This window comes from Coregonus clupeaformis, unplaced genomic scaffold (genome assembly GCF_020615455.1).
Source record: "Coregonus clupeaformis isolate EN_2021a unplaced genomic scaffold, ASM2061545v1 scaf0088, whole genome shotgun sequence".
Lineage (NCBI taxonomy): Eukaryota > Metazoa > Chordata > Actinopteri > Salmoniformes > Salmonidae > Coregonus > Coregonus clupeaformis.
The window spans coordinates 309,204-332,615 of NW_025533543.1; the positions used below are offsets into that span (position 1 = coordinate 309,204).

The following is a 23,412-nucleotide window of genomic DNA, read 5'->3' on the forward strand; positions in this document are numbered from 1 at the left end:
GGCCTCATCCTTCATGCCCAGGCCATAATAACTGCCAGACAATGCTGACTTCCTCCATCCCCTCCTCTCTCTGATAATCCATTAAATACTGTGTGAATCCTCCCCCATTCTGATTGCAGCCATTGAACCAGGCCTTTGACACAGAGAGGAGGGCTATGCTCTCTCGCTCCGCGCAAGCATCACCATCTTCCTTCCCCTCCCTTGCTTTTGTCCTCTCTTGATTAGGATATCCAAGAGTCTTCAAATCTCAAGATGGAGGACTGTGTCTCTTTCCGAGTGTCTTTCTCTGAGTGTGTGTGTGACTTTTCAAATCGCTCCTTCCCCTTATTCCGGCTCCAATTAGTTCATATTTTCAAAAGACAATGAAAAGCTTTCATTTAAAGTGACAATTGGAAATGAGTAGGAAATCGAAGTTGGAATAAGGGCTGCGGAGGGAGGGGGTTTGGAGGGCTGCGGAGAGAGGCGTAGAGCTGCGGGAGCTTCGAGCACTTGAAGACTAAGTGAGTGAGATACAGCCTCAGCTGCAGCCGGACCCTCTCAGAGACACAGTGACACAGTCAAAGGCTCAGCCTCTCCGACTGCCAGATGGAAAGGAGTCCACTGTCTGAACCATTAGTCAGGCTCTGCCCCTCGCCGGCTGACCCAGAGACAAACCACAGGTGAGCACTGAAAGCCCCCCTCATGCTTCACGCCTGTGAAATTCCGCCGTGACTTCTTATTAACTAACACCTCACTGCCTGTGTCTTTAGTGCAGAGAGAGAGAGAGAGAGAGAGAGAGAGAGAGAGAGAGAGAGAGAGAGAGAGAGGAGAGAGAGCGCGAAGGACGCAAATTAATTTCCATTCAAAGACGTTGGAGGGGAAGTAAAACAAACAGAAACAAACGAGAACAACAATAAGAATTAGTCCAATTAAGGGTGACAGAATATAATTATTGCTAAAAGGGTTCAGGACACCAAAAGGCACTTCATTAACGGGGATCTAAGCGTTTAACGCCGGTTTGAGCATCAGGCCTTAGTGCAAACACGTTTGTCTTATTGTCCCAGTAATGTTGATGCTCAAGGTGTGTGTGTGTGCTTGTCTGTTTGGGAGTGGGAGCGTGTGTATTTGCATATATATTAATCATGATCGTGTGTATTGAAAGTGTATAAATGTGTGTGTGTGTGCATGTGTATAATGTGGCTGTGCGTATGAATATGTATGCGTATGTGCTTGTGTGTATGTGTATGTGCCCAGTGGGCTCACCTCGGGGATCCATAAGGCACAGCTGACGTGGACCCACTTAGTTCCACTGCGGGTGGGCTTCAGGGCTCCGCCTCTCTTGGGGCACAGCAGGCATTTGGGTTGCACCCCCAGGGCGCAGGTTCGGCACAGCCAGTTCCCCTGTGGGACCTTCAGGATCCCATAACATGCCTGGGGAGAGACAGAGGGATGGGGGAGGAGAGTGAGAGAGGGATGGAGGGAGGGAGGAGAGACGGAGGGGTGGGGGAGAGGGAAATATGGTGGTGGAGATGGAGGAGAGGAAACAGAGGAGAGGGAAAGAGGAGATGGAGAGAGGGGGAGAGAGAGGGAATGGGAGGAGATGGAGAGGATGAGGGACTATTTTCAAACATGTCAAAACTGTGGTGAACGGAGGTTGATAGAGCTGTATAACTGTCAGGGGATTGTCAAACCAATTAACACCATTCCACCCAATAAAAAAACGGCAGTCTAAAAAACTAAAACATGAGGTTGATGGGTCTATTTCTGGGATGTATTTTTCTTGCTGTTTATAGTTGTCAAATACCCAGAATTCCATTAACAGGGAGAGTTTCTGTACGATCTGACAGTATGTAATTCTTTCCATGACCCCAAAAAACTACAAATCCCCCCATCCCCAATCGCATCCTGACCCCAAAAACACCCTTAATACCGCCCAAACAGATTTAACGCTCACTAAACACGTACACCCTCTTCCAAAGACAAGAAACTCTTAATATCCCCATAACTTCTAATTGTCCCCTCCTCTTCACCCACCTCCACCCAACCCTTATCTGTACCTGGTGTACGCAGATGTTGCACTTGTCACAGAAGACCATCTCGTTGCCGTCTTCTCCCTCTGGGGACCGGCACACGTCACACACCACGTCCTCGTCGTACTCGATGCCCAGGCCCTCCTCCGTCTCGATGGCCTGCTGCATGTTCTCCTCACACTGGCTCTCCAACTCCACCAACACACGCTCCATGGTCAGCTCGTCCAGCTCCGGCAGCGCTGAGGGAGGGAGGGAGGGAAGGAGAGTGAGAGAGTCAGTGTCAGACACAGAAGGTCTGATTCATACATTTGGGAGAGAAGGACAGAGAGTCTGGTAAAGGGTCACAGCTAGTCACATTGCTAAGGCTAAGCCATCACCCTATGGGAATTTCTATCTGGCTCAAGTAACTGGATTGGCACGTGTTTTGTATTGAACTCAACTGTGTGTCTTTCATTTACAGAACATTTTGTACTATTAAACCCCGGCTATAAATGTATCTTGTACTTCTTCAAATTCTTGCCATTTTCCAACTGCCACAACAGAAAGCAAACGTCCATGCGTCAGACCATGTTTTATAACTACTGGTAAAAGGCCTCCCATGGGTTACATACTGTAGAGTGTTCAGTGATTACAGAGTTGTTTAAAAGCAAACCAGGAAGAAGCTGAGTTTAGTTATCCATTAACTTCTGAGCCTGTGACATTTACATCTTGTAAATAGGGAGAGGCTAGAGGAACAAACATTTCAGTGGGAACATTTGTGTGTACGTGCATAACTTTGTGTGGGGGAAAGAGGGAGCAAGAGATAAAGATACATGGAGTGAGGGATGTTGGTAAAGCGAGAGATGGATCGAGAGATCAAAAGAAAGGAAAAGATGGAGCATGCTATATTAGCCTATCGGTGTTGCAATATGGAATTATACCGTAACCCGGCAGCAACCATGCAAGTGCTTGTTTGGTCTTGACATTGGGGTTATGATAAGCAACCCATTTCAGATTAAACACGCCCAATGCACTTTTGGGAAAAAAACTATTTCATAATCTTTTAAAAAGCACAGTAAATAAGCCCGGGCCTGAGGGATTTAAAAATGCAATTCTCTTTCTTATCTATAAGCAAAAGATCAGATTGCAAATAAACCGAATCTGCGATGTGGAGAGAGAGAGATCTTCAGGGTCAGCCACTGTAGTCCAGGCCAGACAGACAGACAGAGAGCGGTTGGTTGGTTGAGACTGGGCTCAACAGTGGGAAGATCCCTCTGTGTGGACATAAAGAGTGCAGGGAGGGGCACCCTTCTGACCCCCAAAACTCCTCTCTCCAACTTCACCACTCCACAATAAAAGAGAGTTGTGGAGTAGTGAAGTTGGAGAGAGGAGAACTGTGTGTGAGAGGGTGAAGTGTTAAGGCACGGACACACCGGTAGCGTTTGCCAGCCGAGAGTACTTAGCACCTCTGAACAGAGTGCCGGCCGTAATTTACAAACCAATTCTACATCTAGAAATGGGCGAAAATGGCAGCAGTCAAACACTAAAACACACACTACGCCGACCGAACGGCGAACGAATGAAGAAGACAGACCCCCCCTGACAGACTGATCAGCACTAACAACCCTCCCTGGCCACAGGCCCTGGCTGCGTCCCAAATGGCGAACGGCAGACCGTCACTCGGTGCGATGTGTTTTCTCCTTTAAATGTGTCTGCAGTTTTGAGTTTTGAGGAAGCAAGATGTCACATTGGAGTAGAGGTACAGTAGTATGGTCCTACTGCAGGATGATCATACAATAGCTTGTAAAACATGCTGATCCACAGTAGCCGAGTAAATGTGAGTGAGGGAGTCGTTTTAGTAGCTTTTGCGTCATTTTAGCCTAAATGCTAAAATTAACAGACGTAACAAATCAAAAGGTTAATAAAGTCCTGTTGATGTTGATTTAAGGTTTTCATTCCAAATGGAAGCCTATTCCCTTATATAGTGCACTACCTTTGACCAGAGCCCTATGGACCCTGGTCAAAAGTAGTGCACTAAATAGGGTGCCATTTGGGACACAGAAGAAGTCTCTCACCCAGTTCCCTGAACTCCTGGTTGACCGTCTCCAGCCAGGACACGTCCATGTCATCCAGGTCATAGCGGCTGTGGGGCTCATCGGTGGTCTTCATGTCCCTCTGGCTCAGCCCCAGGCCAAGCTCACACCCCCGGCCCTGGCCCTGCCCAGACCAGTAGAATGGGATACGCCCCACCTCCGGTAGCATCCTGTCAACACACACACACACACACAGAGAGAGAAAACACACTATTTTTCCTTTTTGTCCATTTGTATTTCATTAACTCTGACTGAAACATGTACAGTGAAAAATGCACAGTAAGGAAATAAACATTTTGGAGGTCAAACATAGATGCTTGGACTTGTGAGTCAGTCAAAGAATCATGGATACATCAATAATCATTCTTCCTTTAAATCAGGGGTACATAGAAACACACTAAAGGCATCAGCATGCTTCAATGGTTGGCGAGAAAAAAGTGTCAACGGTCCCGTTTGTCCATTTTGAGACTCCCTAGCCTGTAGCCACTTCCTCAAAATAGTCAGAATTAATCTAAGATAACTAAAGAAATGTTCATTTTTGACGAGATCTTAGTTGCTCAATTTTACATATACAGTTGATGTCAGAAGTTTACATACACCTTAGCCAAATACATTTAAACTCAGTTTTTCACAATTCCTGACATTTAATCCTAGGAAAAAACTCCCTGTCTTAGGTCAGTTAGGATTATTATTTTAAGAATGTGAAATGTCAGAATAATAGTAGAGAGAATGATTTATTTCAGCTTTTATTTCTTTCATCACATTCCCAGTGGGTCAGAAGTTTACATACACTCAATTAGTATTTGGTAGCATAGCCTTTAAATTGTTTAACTTGGGTCAAACGTGTCGGGTAGCCTTCCACAAGCTTCCCACAATAAGTTGGGTGAATTTTGGCCCATTCCTCCTGACAGAGCTGGTGTAACTGAGTCAGGTTTGTAGGCCTCCTTGCTCGCACACGCCTTTTCAGTTCTGCCAACACATTTTCTATAGGATTGAGGTCAGGGCTTTGCGATGGCCACTCCAATAACTTGACTTTATTGTCCTTAACTTTGAAAGTATGCTTGGGGTAATTGTCCATTTGGAAGACCCATTTGCGACCAAGCTTTAACTTAATGACTGATGTCTTGAGATGTTGCTTCAATATATCCACATAATTTTCCTTCCTCATGATGACATCTATTTTGTGAAGTGCACCAGTCCCTCCTGCAGCAAAGCACCCCCACAGCATGATGCTGCCACCCCCGTGCTTCACGGTTGGGATGGTGTTCTTCGGCTTGCAAGACATCCCCTTTTTCCTCCAAACAAAACAATGGTCATTGTGGCCAAACAGTTCTATTTTTGTTTCATCAGACCAGAGGACATTTCTCCAAAAAGTACGATCTTTGTCCCCATGTGCAGTTGCAAACCGTAGTCTGGCTTTTTTATGGCGGTTTTGGAGCAGCGGCTTCTTCCTAGCTGAGCAGCCTTTCAGGTTACGTCGATATAAGACTTGTTTTACTGTGGATATAGATACTTTTGCACCCGTTTCCTCCAGCATCTTCACAAGGTCCTTTGCTGTTGTTCTGGGATTGATTTGCACTTTTCGCACCAAAGTACGTTCATCTCTAGGAGACAGAACGCGTCTCCTTCCTGAGCGGTATGACGGCTGCGAGGTCCCATGGTGTTTATACTTGCGTACTATTGTTTGTACAGATGAATGTGGTACCTTCAGGCGTTTGGAAATTGCTCCCAAGGATGAACCAGACTTGTGGAGGTCTACAATTTTTTTCCTGAGGTCTTGGCTGATTTCTTTACATTTTCCCATGATGTCAAGCAAAGAGGCACTGAGTTTGAAGGTAGGCCTTGAAATACATCCACAGGTACACCTCCAATTGACTCAAATGATGTCAATTAGCCTATCAGAAGCTTCTAAAGCCATGACATAATTTTCTGGAATTTTCCAAGCTGTTTAAAGGCACAGTCAACTTAGTGTATGTAAACTTCTGACCCACTGGAATTGTGATACAGTGAATTATAAGTGAAATAATCTGTCTGTAAACAATTGTTGGAAAAATGACTTGTGTCATGCACAAAGTAGATGTCCTAACCAACTTGCCATAACTATAGTTTGTTAACAAGACATTTGTGGAGTAGTTGAAAAACGACCTAAGTGTATGTAAACTTCCGACTTCAACTGTAACTAAGATGTTTGGTGCCGTATTTCTCAACAAAATTATGTGCATGAAAACAAGTTGTCTCTCGTTGAATGACAACAAAGACTTCCTACCGTTGACCAATCATCGACGAAGCGGAGATTGGAGTATCTATCCATAGGACCACTTTAAGCCGTACACTCCACAGAGCTGGGCTTTACGGAAGAGTGGCCAGAAAAAAGCCTTTGCTTAAAGAAAAAAAATAAGCAAATACATTTGGTGTTTGCCAAAAGACATGTGGGAGACTCCCCAAACATATGGAAGAAGGTGCTCTGGTCAGATGAGACAAAAATTTAGCTTTTTGCCCATCAAGGAAAACGCTATGTCTAGCGCAAACCCAACACCTCTCATCACCCCGAGAACACCATCCCCACAGTGAAGCATGGTGGTGGCAGCGTCTTGGAATGACATACCCCAAGAGACTTGCAGCTGTAATTGCTGCAAAGGGTGGCTCTACATAGTATTGACTTTGGACATACTATTGACTTTGGGGGGGTGAATAGTTATGCACGCTCAAGTTCTGTTTTCTGTTTGTTTCACAATAAAAAATATTTTGCATCTTCAAAGTGGTAGGCATGCTGTGTAAATCAAATGATACAAACCCCCAAAAAATCCATTTTAATTCCAGGTTGTAAGGTAACAAAATAGGAAAAATGCCAAGGGGGGTGAATAGTTATGCACGCTCAAGTTCTGTTTTCTGTTTGTTTCACAATAAAAAATATTTTGCATCTTCAAAGTGGTAGGCATGCTGTGTAAATCAAATGATACAAACCCCCAAAAAATCCATTTTAATTCCAGGTTGTAAGGTAACAAAATAGGAAAAATGCCAAGGGGGGTGAATACTTTCGCAAGCCACTGTAGGCCTATGTAAGTTACGGTATTAAAAGACTAAACAGGACGCGCTCTTAGACCTCGATGGTGGTTATACAAGGTTACTATACAAATCCTACTAATGATAACGACATTAAATACTTTATAATGATCATAATAATAATAATTGTAATAATAACAATAAGAAGGCGATCTAGAAAAATGAGGGTATAGGAGCGAGAGCTGCGTGCATATTATGTGACACAGGTGCTGTTAGATTACAATATAATTTTTCTGCTGTTTGGAACAGTGTAAACACTAAATACTTTAAGTAATACCAGTCTGTTCTAACGCAAAAATGTTGTAAAGCCTTTATTACAGCATAGCAAAGATTAAACACAGCCCAATCTGTGAAAATGCTTTATCTGACATTTTGCCGTTGCAACAAAACACTCAAACAGGCCACAGAAGCAAGATCTGTCTTATTTCTGTAGATATATATGGATGATTTATAAAGCTAGGCACATTTAACAGTTAGGCTATTGATTATAGACCTAATTAAATTGGAGTTTCCGCTCTCCTCAATTTTCTTAAGCAATTAGACTAAGGCAAGGGCTGTTTCCTCGTCTCTGCTGCTGCTGCCTCCGCCGCATTGTTCTCAATCCCAATACACTGGTACATTTTACTATTATGCACATAGCAACATAGGGAAAGGCGCCTATTCTACGGCGCACTAAAGATTATGTTTCAGAACCGCGGACAGCAACCATATCCAACGCGGGAAATAGCGCATTTGTTATAAAATAATATTAGATTTATTAGTGTTTCCCCATTTTTTTTTTACATAATATAACCATATACAATTTCAGTATCACATGTCTTAGAGTGATGGACTGTGCCATCGCTGTGGCCTCCACAATGGATTAGTCCACTGAGACAGGTGCGAATTAGACAGGTGTCATGTGCACCATGAAAAAAATACAATAATAATAATTGTGACTGCTCGACTAAAGAAATCTCGATCGACCAACAGCCTATCGACCAAACAATCGACCAGTCGACTAAATGGGGTCAGCCCTAACACAGACACACACACACACAAACATGCACACAGACATAAACGTCATACACAGACATGATAACCATCAGACAGTGAGTAACAGTTCCCGGTTATGACAGTCATCATATTTGAGAAGGTTTGGTCACAAAAAATGTCCTAGGTGGCAAAGGTACGGATGGATATTGTCATTTATCAAACCCCCACCTCGTGACCCGCCTGGACATTTCTAACAAATTATAAACAGCTCTCCAAGGTCTACATTGACTGGCATAAGGGGAAAACTGCTGATGCACTACAGTAGACAACCCTGACAGACCAGCCCTACCAGCCCTCCCTGTCCTCTATCCAATACACAGGGCCTGTGTTGTGTTGTGTTGGTCTGCCCAGACATGGGGGGTATATAAGCAGTGTACAGGGAGCCCTAGGCCATGGGGAGAGAGCGTGAGTTTAGCTGGAGTCATCATCTTCTCTGTCTGAGCACCGTGCCTCTCTCTCCCCCCACGGCGCCTCAGGCCCTTTAACTGGGCCATGGGAAATGGGGTCAGGGAATGCAACTTGACCCACTGGGAGGGGAGCCCATAATCGTAAACATTTCTGTAAGGATCGCTCGCTCTCATGCACATACACACAGTCAAATCTACGTTTTTCTCCGCGGACTAAATTGACGGACACGACTAACTGAACTTAACACAGTATTTAATTTGTTTTCATTGTGATCTACTTCAGATTTGTTTGGTTAACACGAGTTGTTGGGGAATAATATATTGTGAATCATTAGTATGCTTGTGTGGAATGGGCATATTGGAATGGTTTTACACACGCAGCGCTTTATTAAATGAACATTGCAAGACTAAGGTCAAATAGGTTCACTTGAATTATTTCCCGGCTGGACAATTTTTTACGCCCGAGGTACAGGAATTTGATAAGTAAACCTATACTATTATTTTGTGACGAGAAAATCAAAAGTTTTTCCATGTGATGCAATTTCTGTTGTGACATTATAGTGATTTTTTTTTTTTAAATTGTCAAATACAAAAATGTAAAATAACTACGTTTCTATCAATGTTCATTTAAGGGGTTTATGAAAAGTTTACATTCCAATACTGACTGTCATGATTTCTTTGTATTTGTCTTGACTTGACTGACTGATGAGACCCACACACAAACAAAAAGGAGAAATCAAAACATTTATCTGGTAGGTACGACCTACCCTGGCACCCCCCAACTAAAACTAAACTCAAGAGTCAAGTCAAAACCGTTACAACACACATCAACGCTTCTTACAGACCGGTACACACCCTAGAGTTTTCCGGTCCTATCAGTTCGCACACAACACACACACACACACACACGGCTGGATACACACACACACACACACACACCTCTTCATCTCCTCCACCTGTACTCAAATCGTGACCTTTAAGTGTGTGGGACGCGGTGTAGTAATAACAGATCTGTCTCTTATCTTAAACAGGTCATATCCTCAACATCACCATGGCTCCTGCCTCACTGCGTCGGAGGGTGGTTAGTGTACAGGCTGTTTACACAGGCACACCGCGTGCGTCCCAAATGGCACCATATTCCTTATGGGCTCAGTCAAAAGTGGTGCACAATATAGGGTATAGGGTGCCATTTGGGACGCAGCCACACTTTGCTCTCCACACTTCCTCCACTTCCCTGGCCGACACATCTGATGTAAAACCATGCAAATAATGTGAGGCCTGAGACATCCCCCTACAGCTGCCTTACTGCTGCTAGCAGCCTGTTGTCTTCATCCTACCACACACACTGTGATCTCCATAAAAAAACGACACTACCCAGCTGGAAAATATCAAATGTGGGTGGTTTACATTGGCGGGGGGAAATCATTTGATACATTTTCATACAGAGTTGTTGTGCCTGATTACGCTTGTTATCTTTTCATTAGATAACCCCCTTATACCGTCCATCGCCCCCCACCCTCCCAGCTTCAATAACTATAATTAAATCCCCAGGCAGGACCAGCCAGCCTAAAGATGTTCAAAGCTAGAGGAAGTTTTGATTGTCTAAAGTGGTGACCAGAAAGACTCATTAGTGGAACTTGCAGAGATGCAGGCAGAAGGTGGCTAACCTACTGCTTCTTCCCTTTTCTCTATCATTTCCAGCGTAGTGTTTCTATGTACAGTGGCTGACTGTAAACTTGTGAGAGTGGAAGGAAACCACAGGGGCGAGGTGAGAGAACGGTGTGTTCTCTCTGGCCAGGATCACATGTCCTGAATACAGGCTACATAAACAATGAGAGAGCGAGGGAGGGAGGGAGAGGGTTAGGGGGAGAGAGTACAGAGAGAGAAAACAGAGACAGACAGTAAGAGAGGACAGAGAGAGACAGTAAGAGAGGACAGAGACAGACAGTAAGAGAGGACAGAGAGAGAAAATAGAGACATACAGTAAGAGAGGACAGAGAGAGAAAACAGAGACATACAGTAAGAGAGGACAGAGAGAGAGAGAAGAGACATACAGTAAGAGAGGACAGAGAGAGAGAGAAGAGGAAGAGAAAGTGGAAAGTGTTGTTCTGGGCTGCCAGACTGGGCGGAGTCACAGTGACGTGGGCAGGAGGGTGAGATGACTCTGGTCAACAGAGATTATGAAACAACAAATCCACAGACAGAACTAACTCAAGATATGAGGGACAGACAGTAAAATTAGAAAAGAGAGGCAAATGTATCCTAGCTACCCATCTTCAGTTAATTGGCCATACATCTTCAACAAGCTGACTATGAAGGGAGCTGTAATAACTATTGTTATTTTGTTGTTGCGCAATCCTTACATAATATCACTTGCAGACAAATGCATGCTGGTATGGAGCCGTGCGGTCTAGTTCAGTGTTTCCCAACAGTACACATTCAGCTCATTGAGGGCTTGATGATTAGTTGACATGTACAATTAGGTGTGCTTGTTCAGGGTTGCAATAAAAATGTGTACTGTTGAGGGTACTCAAAGAACAGGGTTGGGAAACACTGGTCTAGTTGGTAAGAGTGTGGCGCAAGCAACACCAAGGTTGTGGGTTCAACTCCCGCAGTGATCACATGTACTTAAATGTATGCCCTCACTGTAATGTAAGTCACTTAGGATAAAAGTGTTTGCTAAGTAGCATATATTATAAATTAGTAAGGCATTCTAAGGCTATCAGAGCTATAATATTGCTATGTTATTGACTAAATCCTAGGTTCCAAGTTACCATCACTCCTGTCTAAGGAAAGTAATTGCCCACGACAAGAGTGGGAAACTACAAATATTTGTTTTGAGTCCCGGCCTCACAGCAGAGGCAGCTTTGATCCTTATTTGCCCTGTGGAATATTTATCTGGAGCAAGGGAGAGCTGAAATACACACAAGGGGCTCCTGACTCCCAGCTCCTCCATACTGAACACAAGTACATGCTTCCCTTCCCTTTGCTCCACCTCAGACCCAGAGGGGATGTGGCTTTGGGTTTTATTGCACACTGACTGGCCTTGGGGGATCTGGAGTGTGTGTATCTTGCGGCTACTGTACCCTCTGTGTGAGGCTCAGAGATAGAGAGAGAGAGCTACTGTACAAAAGAGGGGCAGTGTGTTAGGAGTGCTAGTGAGTGAGGAGGAAGGACGGGATATAGAATCAGAGAGGGTTAGTGTGGAGAGAGAGAAGGGCCGCAGCATCTCAGGCAGCAGACAAACAAAGCAGATCTTTGTGACTCCCTCTGACCACCACCCCCACTAAGCCAATCAGGTGGCAGACGCGCCGGGCCCAGGGCCGAGTTTGTCCAGTCACGCCTGGGTCTGGCCGCCTGGCCCGGTGTGGACTGGCCAGGGACGAGAAAGTGGGCGAGCATGCTGCCAGGCCAGAGCAGAGAGAGCTAACTCAATCAGCCTGTCTGCAACCCATAGGAACATGTCAGCTCTCATTTTCTCTTCCTACCCACACTACTACGGCACTGTTTGAAAAACTTCTAAAGTGCATCCTTCCTTGAGATGATCACTGATGTATACAGGATTGGATTGGTTTCTCACGGCGTAGCTTTCACAAATCTTAACCAATGTCATAACAGATCAGTGATTTCTACAAGAAAGGAATGACACATTTAAAAAAAGTGTTTGGGCAGGGCCTTGGTTCACACTTCAGGTAGATAGAAGTCCGGGTAGCCATTTGATTAGCTGTTCAGGAGTCTTATAAATTTTTTAAACATTTTTAGTCATTTAGCAGACGCTCTTATCCAGAGCGACTTACAGTTAGTGAATACATATTTATTTTTATTTATTTTTCTACTGGCCCCCCGTGGGAATCGAACCCACAACCCTGGCTTTGCAAACGCCATGCTCTATCAACTGAGCTACATCCCTGCCGGCCATTCCCTCCCCTACCCTGGACGACGCTGGGCCAATTGTGCGCCGCCCATGAGTCTCCCGGTCGCGGCCGGCTGCGACAGAGCCTGGATGGCATGGGGGTAAAAGCTGATAAGAAGCCTTTTGGACCTAGACTTGGCGCTCCGGTACCGCTTGCCGTAAGGTACCAGAGAGAACAGTCTATGACTAGGGTGGTGGAGTCTGACAATTTTGAGGGCCTTCCTCTGACACCGCCTGGTATAAAGGGCCTGGATGGCAGGAAGCTTGGCCCCAATGATGTACTGGACCATACGCACTACCCTCTGTAGTGCCTTGCGGTCGGAGGCCGAGCAGTTGCCATACCAGGCAGTGATGCAACCAGTCAGGATGCTCTCGATGGTGCAGCTGTAGAACTTTGTGAGGATCTTGAGGACACATGCCAAATCTTTTCAGTCTCCTGAGGGGGAATAGGCTTTGTCGTGCCCTGTTCACGACTGTCTTGGTGTGTTTGGATCATGACAGTTTGTTGGCGATGTGGACACCAAGGAATTTGAAGCTCTCAACCTGCTCCACTACAGACCCGTCGATGAGAATGGGGGTGTACTCGGTCCTCCTTTTCCTGTAGTCCACAATCATCTCCTTTGTCTTGATCATGTTAAGGGAGAGGTTGTTATCCTGGCACCACACGGCCAGGTCTCTGACCTCCTCCCTGTAGGCTGTCTCATCGTTGTCGGTGATCAGGCCTACCGCTGTTGTGTCGTCTGCAAACTTAATGATGGTGTTGGTGTCGTACAGGAGGGGACTGAGCACGCACCCCTGAGGGCCCCCGTGTTGAGGATCAGCGTGCCAGATGTGTTGTTACCTACCCTTACACCTGGGGGCGGCCCGTCAGAAAGTCCAGGATCCAGTTGCAGAAGGAGTAGTTTAGTCCCAGGGTTCTTAGCTTAGTGATGAGCTTTGAGGGTACTATGGTGTTGAACGCTGAGCTGTAGTCAATTAATAGCATTCTCAGGTATGTGTTCCTTTTGTCCAGGTGGGAAAGGGCAGTGTGGAGTGCAATAGAGATTGCATCATCTGTGGATCTGTTGGGGCGGTATGCAAATTGGAGTGGGTCTAGGGTTTCTGGGATAATGGTGTTGATGTGAGCCATGACCAGCCATTCAAAGCACTTCATGGCTACAGACGTGAGTGCTACGGGTCGGTAGTCATTTAGGCAGGTTACCTTAGTGTTCTTGGGCACAGGTACTATGGTGGACTGCTTGAAACATGTTGGTATTACAGACTCAGTCAGGGACATGTTGAAAATGTCAGTGAAGACACTTGCCAGTTGGTCAGCGCATGCTCGGAGTACACATCCTGGTAATCCGTCTGGCCCTGCAGTTATGGAGAGTGTGATCACACAGTCATCCAGAACAGCTGATGCTCTCATGCATGCTTCAGTGTTGCTTGCTTCGAAGCGAGCATAGAAGTCATTTAGCTAGTCTGGTAGGCTCATGTCACTGGGCAGCTTGCGGCTGTGCTTCCCTTTATAGTCTGTAATAGTTTGCAAGCCCTGCCACATCCGACGAACGCTGGAGCCGGAGTAGTATGATTCAATCTTAGTCCTGTATTGACGCTTTGCCTGTTTGATGGTTCGTCTGAGGGCATAGCGGGATTTCTTATAAGTGTCCGGGTTAGAGTCCCGCTCCTTGAAAGCGGCAGCTCTACCCTTTAGCTCAGTGCAGATGTTGCCTGTAATCCATGGCTTCTGGTTGGCGTATGTACGTACAGTCACTGTGGGGACGACCTTATCGATGCACTTATTTATGAAGCCAGTGAGTGATGTGGTGTACTCCTCAACGCCATCGGAAGAATCACTGAACATATTTCAGTTTGTGCTAGCAAAACAGCCCTGTAGCTTAGCATCTGCGTCATCTGACCACTTCTTTATTGACCGAGTCACTGGTGCTTCCTGCTTTAGTTTTTGCTTGTAAGCAGGAATCAGGAGGATAGAGTTACGGTCAGATTTGCCAAATGGAGGGCGAGGGAGAGCTTTGTACGAGTCTCTGTGTGTGTGGAGTAAAGGTGGTCTAGAGTTTTTTTCCCTCTGGTTGCACATTTAACATGCTGGTAGAAATTAGGTAAAACGGATTTAAGTTTCTCTGCATTAAAGTCCTCGGCCACTAGGAGCGCCACCTCTGGATGAGCGTTTTCCTGTTTGCTTATGGCCTTATACAGCTCATTGAGTGCGGTCTTAGTGCCAGCATCGGTTTGTGGTGGTAAATAGACAGCTAAGAAAAATATAGATGAAAACTCTTGGTAAATAGTGTGGTCTACAGCTTATCATGAGATACTCTACCTCAGGCGAGCAAAACCTTGAGACTTCTTTAATATTAGATTTCATGCACCAGTTGTTATTTACAAATATACACTGCCACCCCTTGTGGGTAAATCCTTCACGTCAGACTCGTTAAAGAAAAAATCTTTGTCCAGTACGAGGTGAGTAATCGCTGTCCTGATATCCACAAGCTCTTTTCGGTCATAAGAGACGGTGGCAGAAACGTTGTGTACAAAATAAGTTACAAATAACGCAAAAAAACACACACAATAGCACAATTGGTTAGGAGCCCGTAAAAACGGCAGCCATCTCCTCCGGGTGCGCGGATCAGCTGTTTGATCACCCGCACCCGCCCACAATTGCTAATAACCCATCCGCAACCACCCGACTGACTATATGTGTTAAAGTGAAAATCTGAGGCCCGCACCCAACCCTAACCTGCAAATATAGAAAATGCGCTATAAGCTACAGTCAAAGATGGCAGACCAATTTTTTGACAGGGGGTGCAGGATTTATTTTTGCCTGATTTAGATATGTTTCTGCTTATAATTTCCGACATTTTGGTAGGCTATTTTGTTAGTCAACATTGTCTATAATTAGAAGCATGTAGCTTCTCTTTTGTCATTATATGTTGTCCTAGAAGACTAAATAAACCCTTACTCAACAGAATAATGTCATGGATCGAATGCTTAAATCTAGTTGGTGAAGTTCTCTCAGTCATCTTTCACGGAGCAAAGACGTTTAGAGACCGGGGAGAAAATACAATAAAGCAAAAAAAAAAAAAAAGATATTGTGTGGAAAATGTCTAAATGACATCAGTTTGACCGGTTGAAAGTAAAAATACATCTGTGAAAACGACCCAATAAAAAAAAAAATAAGATTTCAGTTTGGCTTTGATGCATATTTTATGTGGTTGAAATACTAATCAGCTTTTATGATGCTTTTATGATGAAGAGAACACCTCTACAGATGATATCTAACTGAGCATTGCATTCTATCAAGAGGCAGAAATAAATAAATAATATTTCTCCACTCCTGTTCCCAAGTCCAAATTTTGCCTACATTTGGTGTATAATTTTACTGCAAGAAATGCTTAATTCTGCAGGAGTTACTATTAAGGCTATAGCCCTATTCGCACGGGACTAGTATTATTAGAGAACATTGGTTATGTATTTATTACCCCAGAATGTCTGTTATTCCAGAGGCGCAATATGTTTTAATGATGCATTTGGTGATGTTCAATTAATTTGCACAAAACATATGAACAAAAGGATTCACTGTGAAAGTCGATACATGTATGCCCTTCATATATAGGCTACGCGCAGCACTTCGTTCAATTTATCGAATCAGTTATTGTTATCTTGCTCAAACCGCGAGCAACACCTGACAAACTCAAAAACAGTAGGTTATTCTGGTTAGTCAATGTCCAGATTTCAGTTTCCATTTAACCCAACTAAACAGTAGGCTACAGTTCCCTTGACATAGGCCTATTTGAAGTCCCGTCTTGTGACTGTCAAATTTGTATAGAGCCTTACAATCATCACACATAACATAGCCAGAACTGCTATCATCCTCTTTTACCAATTCACCAAATCTTTTGCAGACATGACTTTTCTGGCCTCTTTATATTCAACTCTCCTTTCGCAGCTTTTGTCTTATTGAATTAAACTTCCACAATCTCCTTTTTGCCTCCGTTGATTGACGGAAACTTGTACAGTTAAACCCTAGAGTTTAGGCTTATGCAGTAATACCAGATAGCCTCAAATAAAGAAAGAAAAACCTCAATGTAGCCTATATAAATTGCACAATAATTACACATTTATGCATTTTTAAGGTTTGTTTCTCTTTATTCAAACCGCCCGCCACTCACCCGCCCTTCAATCACACAATATTTAATGATGGTAAACCCGTCCGCCCCGCGGATGTAACCGTGGGGACTGCAGGTTGAGTCAACCCGTGCATCACTAGTGTGTGTGTCTGTGTTTTAACTAGCCGCAACATTGACCTGACCTATGCAGGAGAGGAAGAGAATTATTAGAGACGGAAGACCCAGACAGACAGAGACAGACAGACAGAGACAGACAGAGACAGACCCAGACAGACCCAGACAGACAGAGACAGACAGACAGAGACAGACAGAGACAGACAGACAGACAGAGACAGACAGACAGAGACAGACAGACAGAGACAGACAGACAGAGACAGAGACAGACGGAGAAACTGAAATGATCAGAAAGATCCTGTGATACATCAGCAGCTTCCCCAGCAGAGGAAAGTCCCCGCAGAGATAGATAAACAACACAGTGTTTAATGCGAGTCATAGCAACCCTCTCAGTCAGATATGACAGTAAAATGTTCCAGTGACAAAAATGATGAAAGCCCTAGACCCAAAGTAGTGCACTATGTAGGGAATAGGGTGCCATTTGGGATGCATCCCTTTAGTGAAATAGCTTGCTCTGATAACAGAATGAATTGAGTGGGTCAAGTGGAATTTCCGTAATTTCATTCATTCTTTGAAGAACCGGGAAAATAAAATAAAATACTCTTTGCACTTTAAATGTTAATGTTGGATAGTCACTTTGAGAACACAAACAATTTAGCCACACAATGACAACTAGCCTAAACCAAATCAGAATGAGGGGATTTTAAATTATTTATCCAAAAGCACTAGACGAAATCCGTCAGAAAGCAGATCACAACAGCGTCTCTTTTTCCAAAGTCGTCAGGCGTGGCACACAGAGGGTTAACCGGAGCCCCGACTGAGTCTTTTTGTGTTCTGCCATTTTGTGATTCCTTCAGATGCCAATGCGGTCTACTCAGGAATGCCAAGCGTGTTGTCATGGACATGGCTGAGCCATATTAACAACCATATTCCAGTGCCTCTTTACTACAGAGCCACTCTAACAACTAAAAAAATCAGCCTAGCCGGCTAGGATTTTTCGTTTTACTGTGCTTCTACTAGCCTTTTTTCTGTTTTCACCCCATTTGTTTTCTCTTCTTCTTCCCAAAACTCTGGCAGTTACCCTACACAGAAAAATACTAAATCGCAACCCCCCTTTCGCTGTCCTTTTTCCTTACAGAAATGTGCACACTCCCACCCCAAAAAAAAAAAGGGGGGGTTGAAAGTGATTTGTGTTAGGGGCTTGGGGATTGTTTTCATTCACATTTTCCACTGAGTCAGTTGTGAGCCAGGAGACATGGAAGGGAAGGCTGAGAGGCTGCTGCTTCTGCTGCTGCCCAGAGCAGGGCTGGCACCGCGCCAGGACCTTGCTTCAGGTCTCATAGCTCCCTCAATGTTTGCATCCACCTCCTCCCCTTTGTCCCCCCGCCTGCCCGTCCCCCTCCTTTTTGTTGCTAAAACACCGCAGTGTGAAGAAATTCAGCAGAGAGCTAGCTTCCCTGTGTCTGTCCCTTGATTAGGAGGCTGAAGAGGAGGGAGGGAGTGCCAGGCAAGCAGGCAGGGAAGCATCAAGCTAGCCGCTACACAGGCTACGCTTATGCTAACAGTCAGGCTGCTAGCTAGCTAGCGCTTAACAGCTGCTTAGTATGTGTTGAAGACACCCTTCTCACTCGATGTTCCAAAAAGATAAACATTTCACTGTGAACAAACCCTCTAGAGGAAGAACGAATATTTCTTTACATAAACAATTATGCAACATCAGTCTGCAAGAGAGCGAGAAAAGTGAGAGAGAGAGAGAGAGAAAGATGGAGAGAGAGAGAGAGAGAGAGAGAGAGAGAGAGAGAGAGAGAGAGAGAGAGAGAGAGAGAGAGAGAGAGAGAGAGAGAGAGAGAGAGAGAGAGAGAGAGAGAGAGAGAGAGGAGAGAGAGAGAGAGAGAAAGAGAGAGAAGTGGAAACGCCTTCATTGTTTTCTGCGAGTTCCAAATCCTTCTTGCAGGACACACATTCATTTCTGTGTACAGCAGCTGTACATCTCATTTATATGTATTCCACCATTCATATTCAATAAAACAGGTAGAAGAAAATAAGGGAGTGCAAGGCGTTGGAAAACATGTTGAGAGGGGTTTTATCTATCAGCACTGCATGATCTGTGGGTGGGGGTGTGTGTGCATGCGCACGGGGTGTTTATGAAAATGAAAGTGTGTCAGTGCTTATGTACCACAAGTTTCTATTCAATGCACCTGCATATTGTTTTGCACCTGCACATTTGTGCGCGCGCGTGGTTGTCGAGCAAGAGAAAGCAAGCTATTGCTCATGTTCTGAGAGCCTGAGTCCTCATTACATGTATAGACTGTATTCACAAATTGGAGTGTGTGTGTGTGTGCTGTGTTCTCATGTATGTGTGTGCACATGCCTGCCTGTTTGTGTAAGAGATTAGGCTACATGTTACAACTTCCTGGTAGAGATGGTGATCTAACAAAGGAGGACCAGTTCTCAGAAAGCTCTGTTCCCATTAGTGCTCTTTTCCAGGTAAAGCACCATAAAACAGCCAGGCAGGCATTGCATTCATCCACCAATCATCTCCACGCAGTAAGTGGATGAAAATGTATGGCATAAAGAGTGGAGTTCTTGAATTGGGCTGCTACAAAGTACCGAAATCTGGAATGTTCTACTGCTTGTGTACTGGCACCTCATACAGAATATTGGTTTTTTTTAAAATACCGGCACCCAAAATGAGTACCGTGCCCCTATGTACCATGGTCAAAAGTATTTCTCAGTTGGTGCTGGAAAACATATGCCGATCATGAATATTAACTAACTGGGAGCGCTAAACACGCCGAGCTCTTTTCATGTCGTCATAGTAAAGTAGAGAGGGGCCTTTGCATGGAAGTTTCTGGAGGGAATATCTAACTCACAATAAGCTGTTCTCCTTATTTGCTTCATTGTGAACACTTTAACAACTGGTCAAATCCCTGGGGAGCACAGGTGATGAGGAGTGGACTTCGCTGCTGTTGCTTGCCTTTCTCTGCCATTTTTCCAACTTTTCATGATGGTGACATAGTGGTGGAGAGTCGACTCCAAAATAATTGATTCCTCGACTCCTTGCACGTCGACTACCGGTGTCGACTTCCATTTCTGAGTGTCAAGATTCGATTCCACTAGGAATCGACTCCTAAGATTCAGTATTTTTGGAACGGAGGAGACTGATTAGTTGCCGTACTTCCGAGAACACAAACACTTGCATCTATCATAGCGAGCTAGCGAGGGACGGAGAGAGAGGGGAGGGGTACAGTAGAGGCAGGTCGGCCACCAGGCAGACATTCAGAGCCGTGCACTAGGCCTATCTATCGGCAATCGTAAGCTGTATCTCGCAATTTCTTGGCTTGCAATGTCTCTCAAATTCAGTAAAGCAGGGCCTATCATCAATGAATAAGCTAGGATATTCCACAGACTGAACACACACTCGCATCATTAGCGAAGAGAAAGAGCAGGGGTATAATCATTAGTCCAAACAGTTGCAAAACGGAACAACTAAAACGTAGGTTTCTACTGGACAAATTCAGGTATGTCCCTCTGTTTCATTCCGATTGCTTCCATTTAAGAAACGTTGTGCAACAGAATCAGCGTAATGAATACACCACAGGCGAGCCAGCGCGAGGGAGAGAGAGGGGCCAGGCAGAAAAAAACATGGTGCACATACAGTGCCTTCAGAAAGTAATCACACCCCTTGACTTTTTCCACATCTTGTGTTAAGAGCCTGACTTTAAAATTGATTAAATTTAGATTTTGTTCCACTGATCTACACACAACACCCCACAATGTCAAAGCGGAGTTTTGTTTTTAGAAATGTTTCAAATGAATAAGAAATTGAAAGCTGAAATGTCTTTAGTCAATAAGTATTCAACACCTTTGTTATGGCAAACCTCAGGAGTAAAAATGGCTTAACAAGTCACAAAATAAGTTGCATGGACTCACTCTGTGTGAAGTAATAGTGGATAAGATGATTTTTGAACGATTACCCCATCTCTGTACCCCACACATACAATTATCTGTAAGGTCCCTCAGTCAAGTAGTGAGTTTCAAGCAAAGATTCATCCACAAAGACCGGGGAGGTTTTCCAATGCCTCGCAAAGAAGGGAGCTTATTGCTAGATGCAACAACAAAAAAAGCAGACACTGAATATCCCTTTGAGCATGGTGAAGTTATTAATTACACTTTTGATGGTGTATCAATACACCCCGTCACTACAAAGACACAGGTGTCCTTCCTAACTCAGTTGCCGGAGAGGAAGGAAACCACTCTGGGATTTCACCATGAGGCCTATTGTGATTTTAAAACAGTTACAGAGTTTAAATGGCTGTGATAGGAGATAACTGAGGATGGAACAACAACATTGTAGTTACTCAACAATCCTAACCTACATGACAGAGTGAAAAGAAGGAAGTCTGTACAGAATAAAAAAATATCTGAAATATGCATCATGTTTGCAATAAGGCAAGTAATACTGCAAAGAATGTGGAAAAGAAATGAACTTTTTGTCCTGAAAACAAAGCATTATGTTTGGGGCAAATCCAACACAACACATCACTGAGTACCACTCTTCATACAGCATTTTCAAGCATGGTGGTGGCTGCATCATGTTATGGATATGCTCATCATCGGCAAGGACTAGGGAGTTTTTTGGGGGGATAAAAAGCAACGGAATATAGCTAAGCACAGCCAAAATCCTAGAGGAAATCCTGGTTCAATCTGCTTTCCAACAGACACTGGGAGACAAATTCACCTTTCAGCAGGACAATAACCTAAAACACAATGCCAAATATACACTGGATTTGCTTACCAAGACGACATTGAATGTTCCTTGGTGGCCCAATTACAGTTTTGACTTAAAATAGCCTTGAAAATCTATGGCAAGACTTGAAAATGACTGTCTAGCAATGATCAACAAACAACTTGACAGAGCTTGAAGAGTTTAAAAATAATAAATGGGCAAATATTGTACAATCCAGGTGTGCAAAGCTCTTAGACTTACCCAAAAAGACTCACAGCTGTAAACGCTGCCAAAGGTGATTCTACCATGTATTGACTCAGGGGGTTAAATACTTATCTTTACCTGGTTAAATAAAGGTGAAATAAAATAAAAATCTAATGAAGATATTAGTGTTATATTTTTCATTAAGAAAAAAAGAAAATTATACTTTGACGTTTTAGTATTTTGTGTAGATAAAAAAATTACATCAATTTTTATGCCAATTTGTAACACAACAAAATGTGGAAACGGTCAAGGGGTGTGAATACTTTCGTTACCCCCCACACTGCCCATAACACAGCGGTCAGAAGCAGCGTGGCGGAGCAGGTGATCACATAGCTAATTGTGTCATCCGAACCGCCTCGTTTCCAACTGCCTTATCATCCATCTCTATTAATCTGGTTTGTTTAGTTTATCAGTATAATGATACAGTAGAGCACACTGTAGCAGCATGACCCCTTTCTAGACCTGGTTTCAAATACTGCTGGAAATCATTTACAATACTTGATCTGTGCTTGATTGAGCTTGCCTGGCTTAATGGACTAATAGAATAATCCCAAAACTGCAACCCCTGCCCATCTGTCACTCCAGGCAGGCTAGAGCAAACTCTCAAAGTATTTGAAAGATTTCAAATTGTATTTGAACCCAGGTCTGCCTCTCTCCTCTCTGATTTCTCCATTAGCCTCTCATCTCATGAGCTGCCTGGGGTTCAGTCACAGTCAGACGTTCTAAATACCCCACTTATAACGGGGCCACATGCAGCGTCGTCACGTTGGTATGTGTTTTTGGTTCCCTAACCTCTTCCTATGCAGCTGTGGCACAGCACTCTGTAGTACAGAGCTAACTGACACCTGGCCTGGCCTGTAGTAAGAGGGGGGTCCCACCAACAGTCTCTGCCCCCTCTTCCTGCATTCCTCTCCCTGTCTGAGACACTTCCAGGCAGCCAGCCCACCACACCACACCAGACCTTTTGGGGGGTTCAGTAACTGTGAAAACTTTGAGATTAACAAAATACCTTACTCAGTGCAGCAGTACTTTTCTATTTTCCGGATCTAGGCAACTGTACTGTATGAACAATAGTGCTGAGCGATTTGTTATTTTTGAGGTCAGTTCGTTTTCAGTTAGAATATAGAAAAAAAATCACGGTTTTCGGTTTGGATTATAATTTTTTAAAACATTAAATGCACTATGCATTATGTGGGATGAATGCTGTAATAGAATACAATAATTCATACAAGCCCTTACTGCTTATCATTTATTAAAGTTGCAATATGTAACTTTTTTGACAACCTCACCAAATGTACATAGAAATGTTAGTTATAGATCTGTCAGTCATTGAAAACAAGTCTAAGGAGCGGTAGGTCTGTTCTATGTGCGCTATTTCTATGCTTCCCATTCTTACATTTACTTTTGGTTTTGTACACCAGCTTCAAAACAGCTGAAAATACAATAATTTTGGTTATGTAAAATATATTTCACAGGCGTTTAGATTCTCTACACGATACTTGCTGTTTTTGTCACATAAACTGAAATTAGGCCGAACAATTAGAATTTTAGCAACCAGGAAATGGCTGAGCGATTTCTGCATAGTGCATCTTTAACAATTTATTCACATAACTTACAATTATTTAAGTTGTGTATACTACATGTTTTATTTGATGACTTCATTATTTCATTCCAAGTCATCA

The 23,412-nt window shown here is 43.9% G+C and overlaps 1 protein-coding gene across 5 annotated transcripts in view; it reads right to left on the bottom strand.

Moving 5' to 3' along the window:
- Positions 1 to 23,412, bottom strand: part of LOC121574240 (protein Jade-1) — a 157,330-nt gene that overhangs the window by 61,314 nt on the left and 72,604 nt on the right. For all 5 annotated transcript variants that reach the window (XM_045213211.1, XM_045213210.1, XM_045213209.1 and 2 more), the window contains 3 exons: positions 4,064 to 4,251; positions 2,037 to 2,248; positions 1,243 to 1,410 (listed from right to left, as the gene is read on the bottom strand). In XM_045213211.1, coding sequence (XP_045069146.1) covers positions 1,243 to 1,410; positions 2,037 to 2,248; positions 4,064 to 4,251 — 568 coding nt within the window. The remainder of the gene's footprint in view (positions 1 to 1,242; positions 1,411 to 2,036; positions 2,249 to 4,063; positions 4,252 to 23,412) is intronic.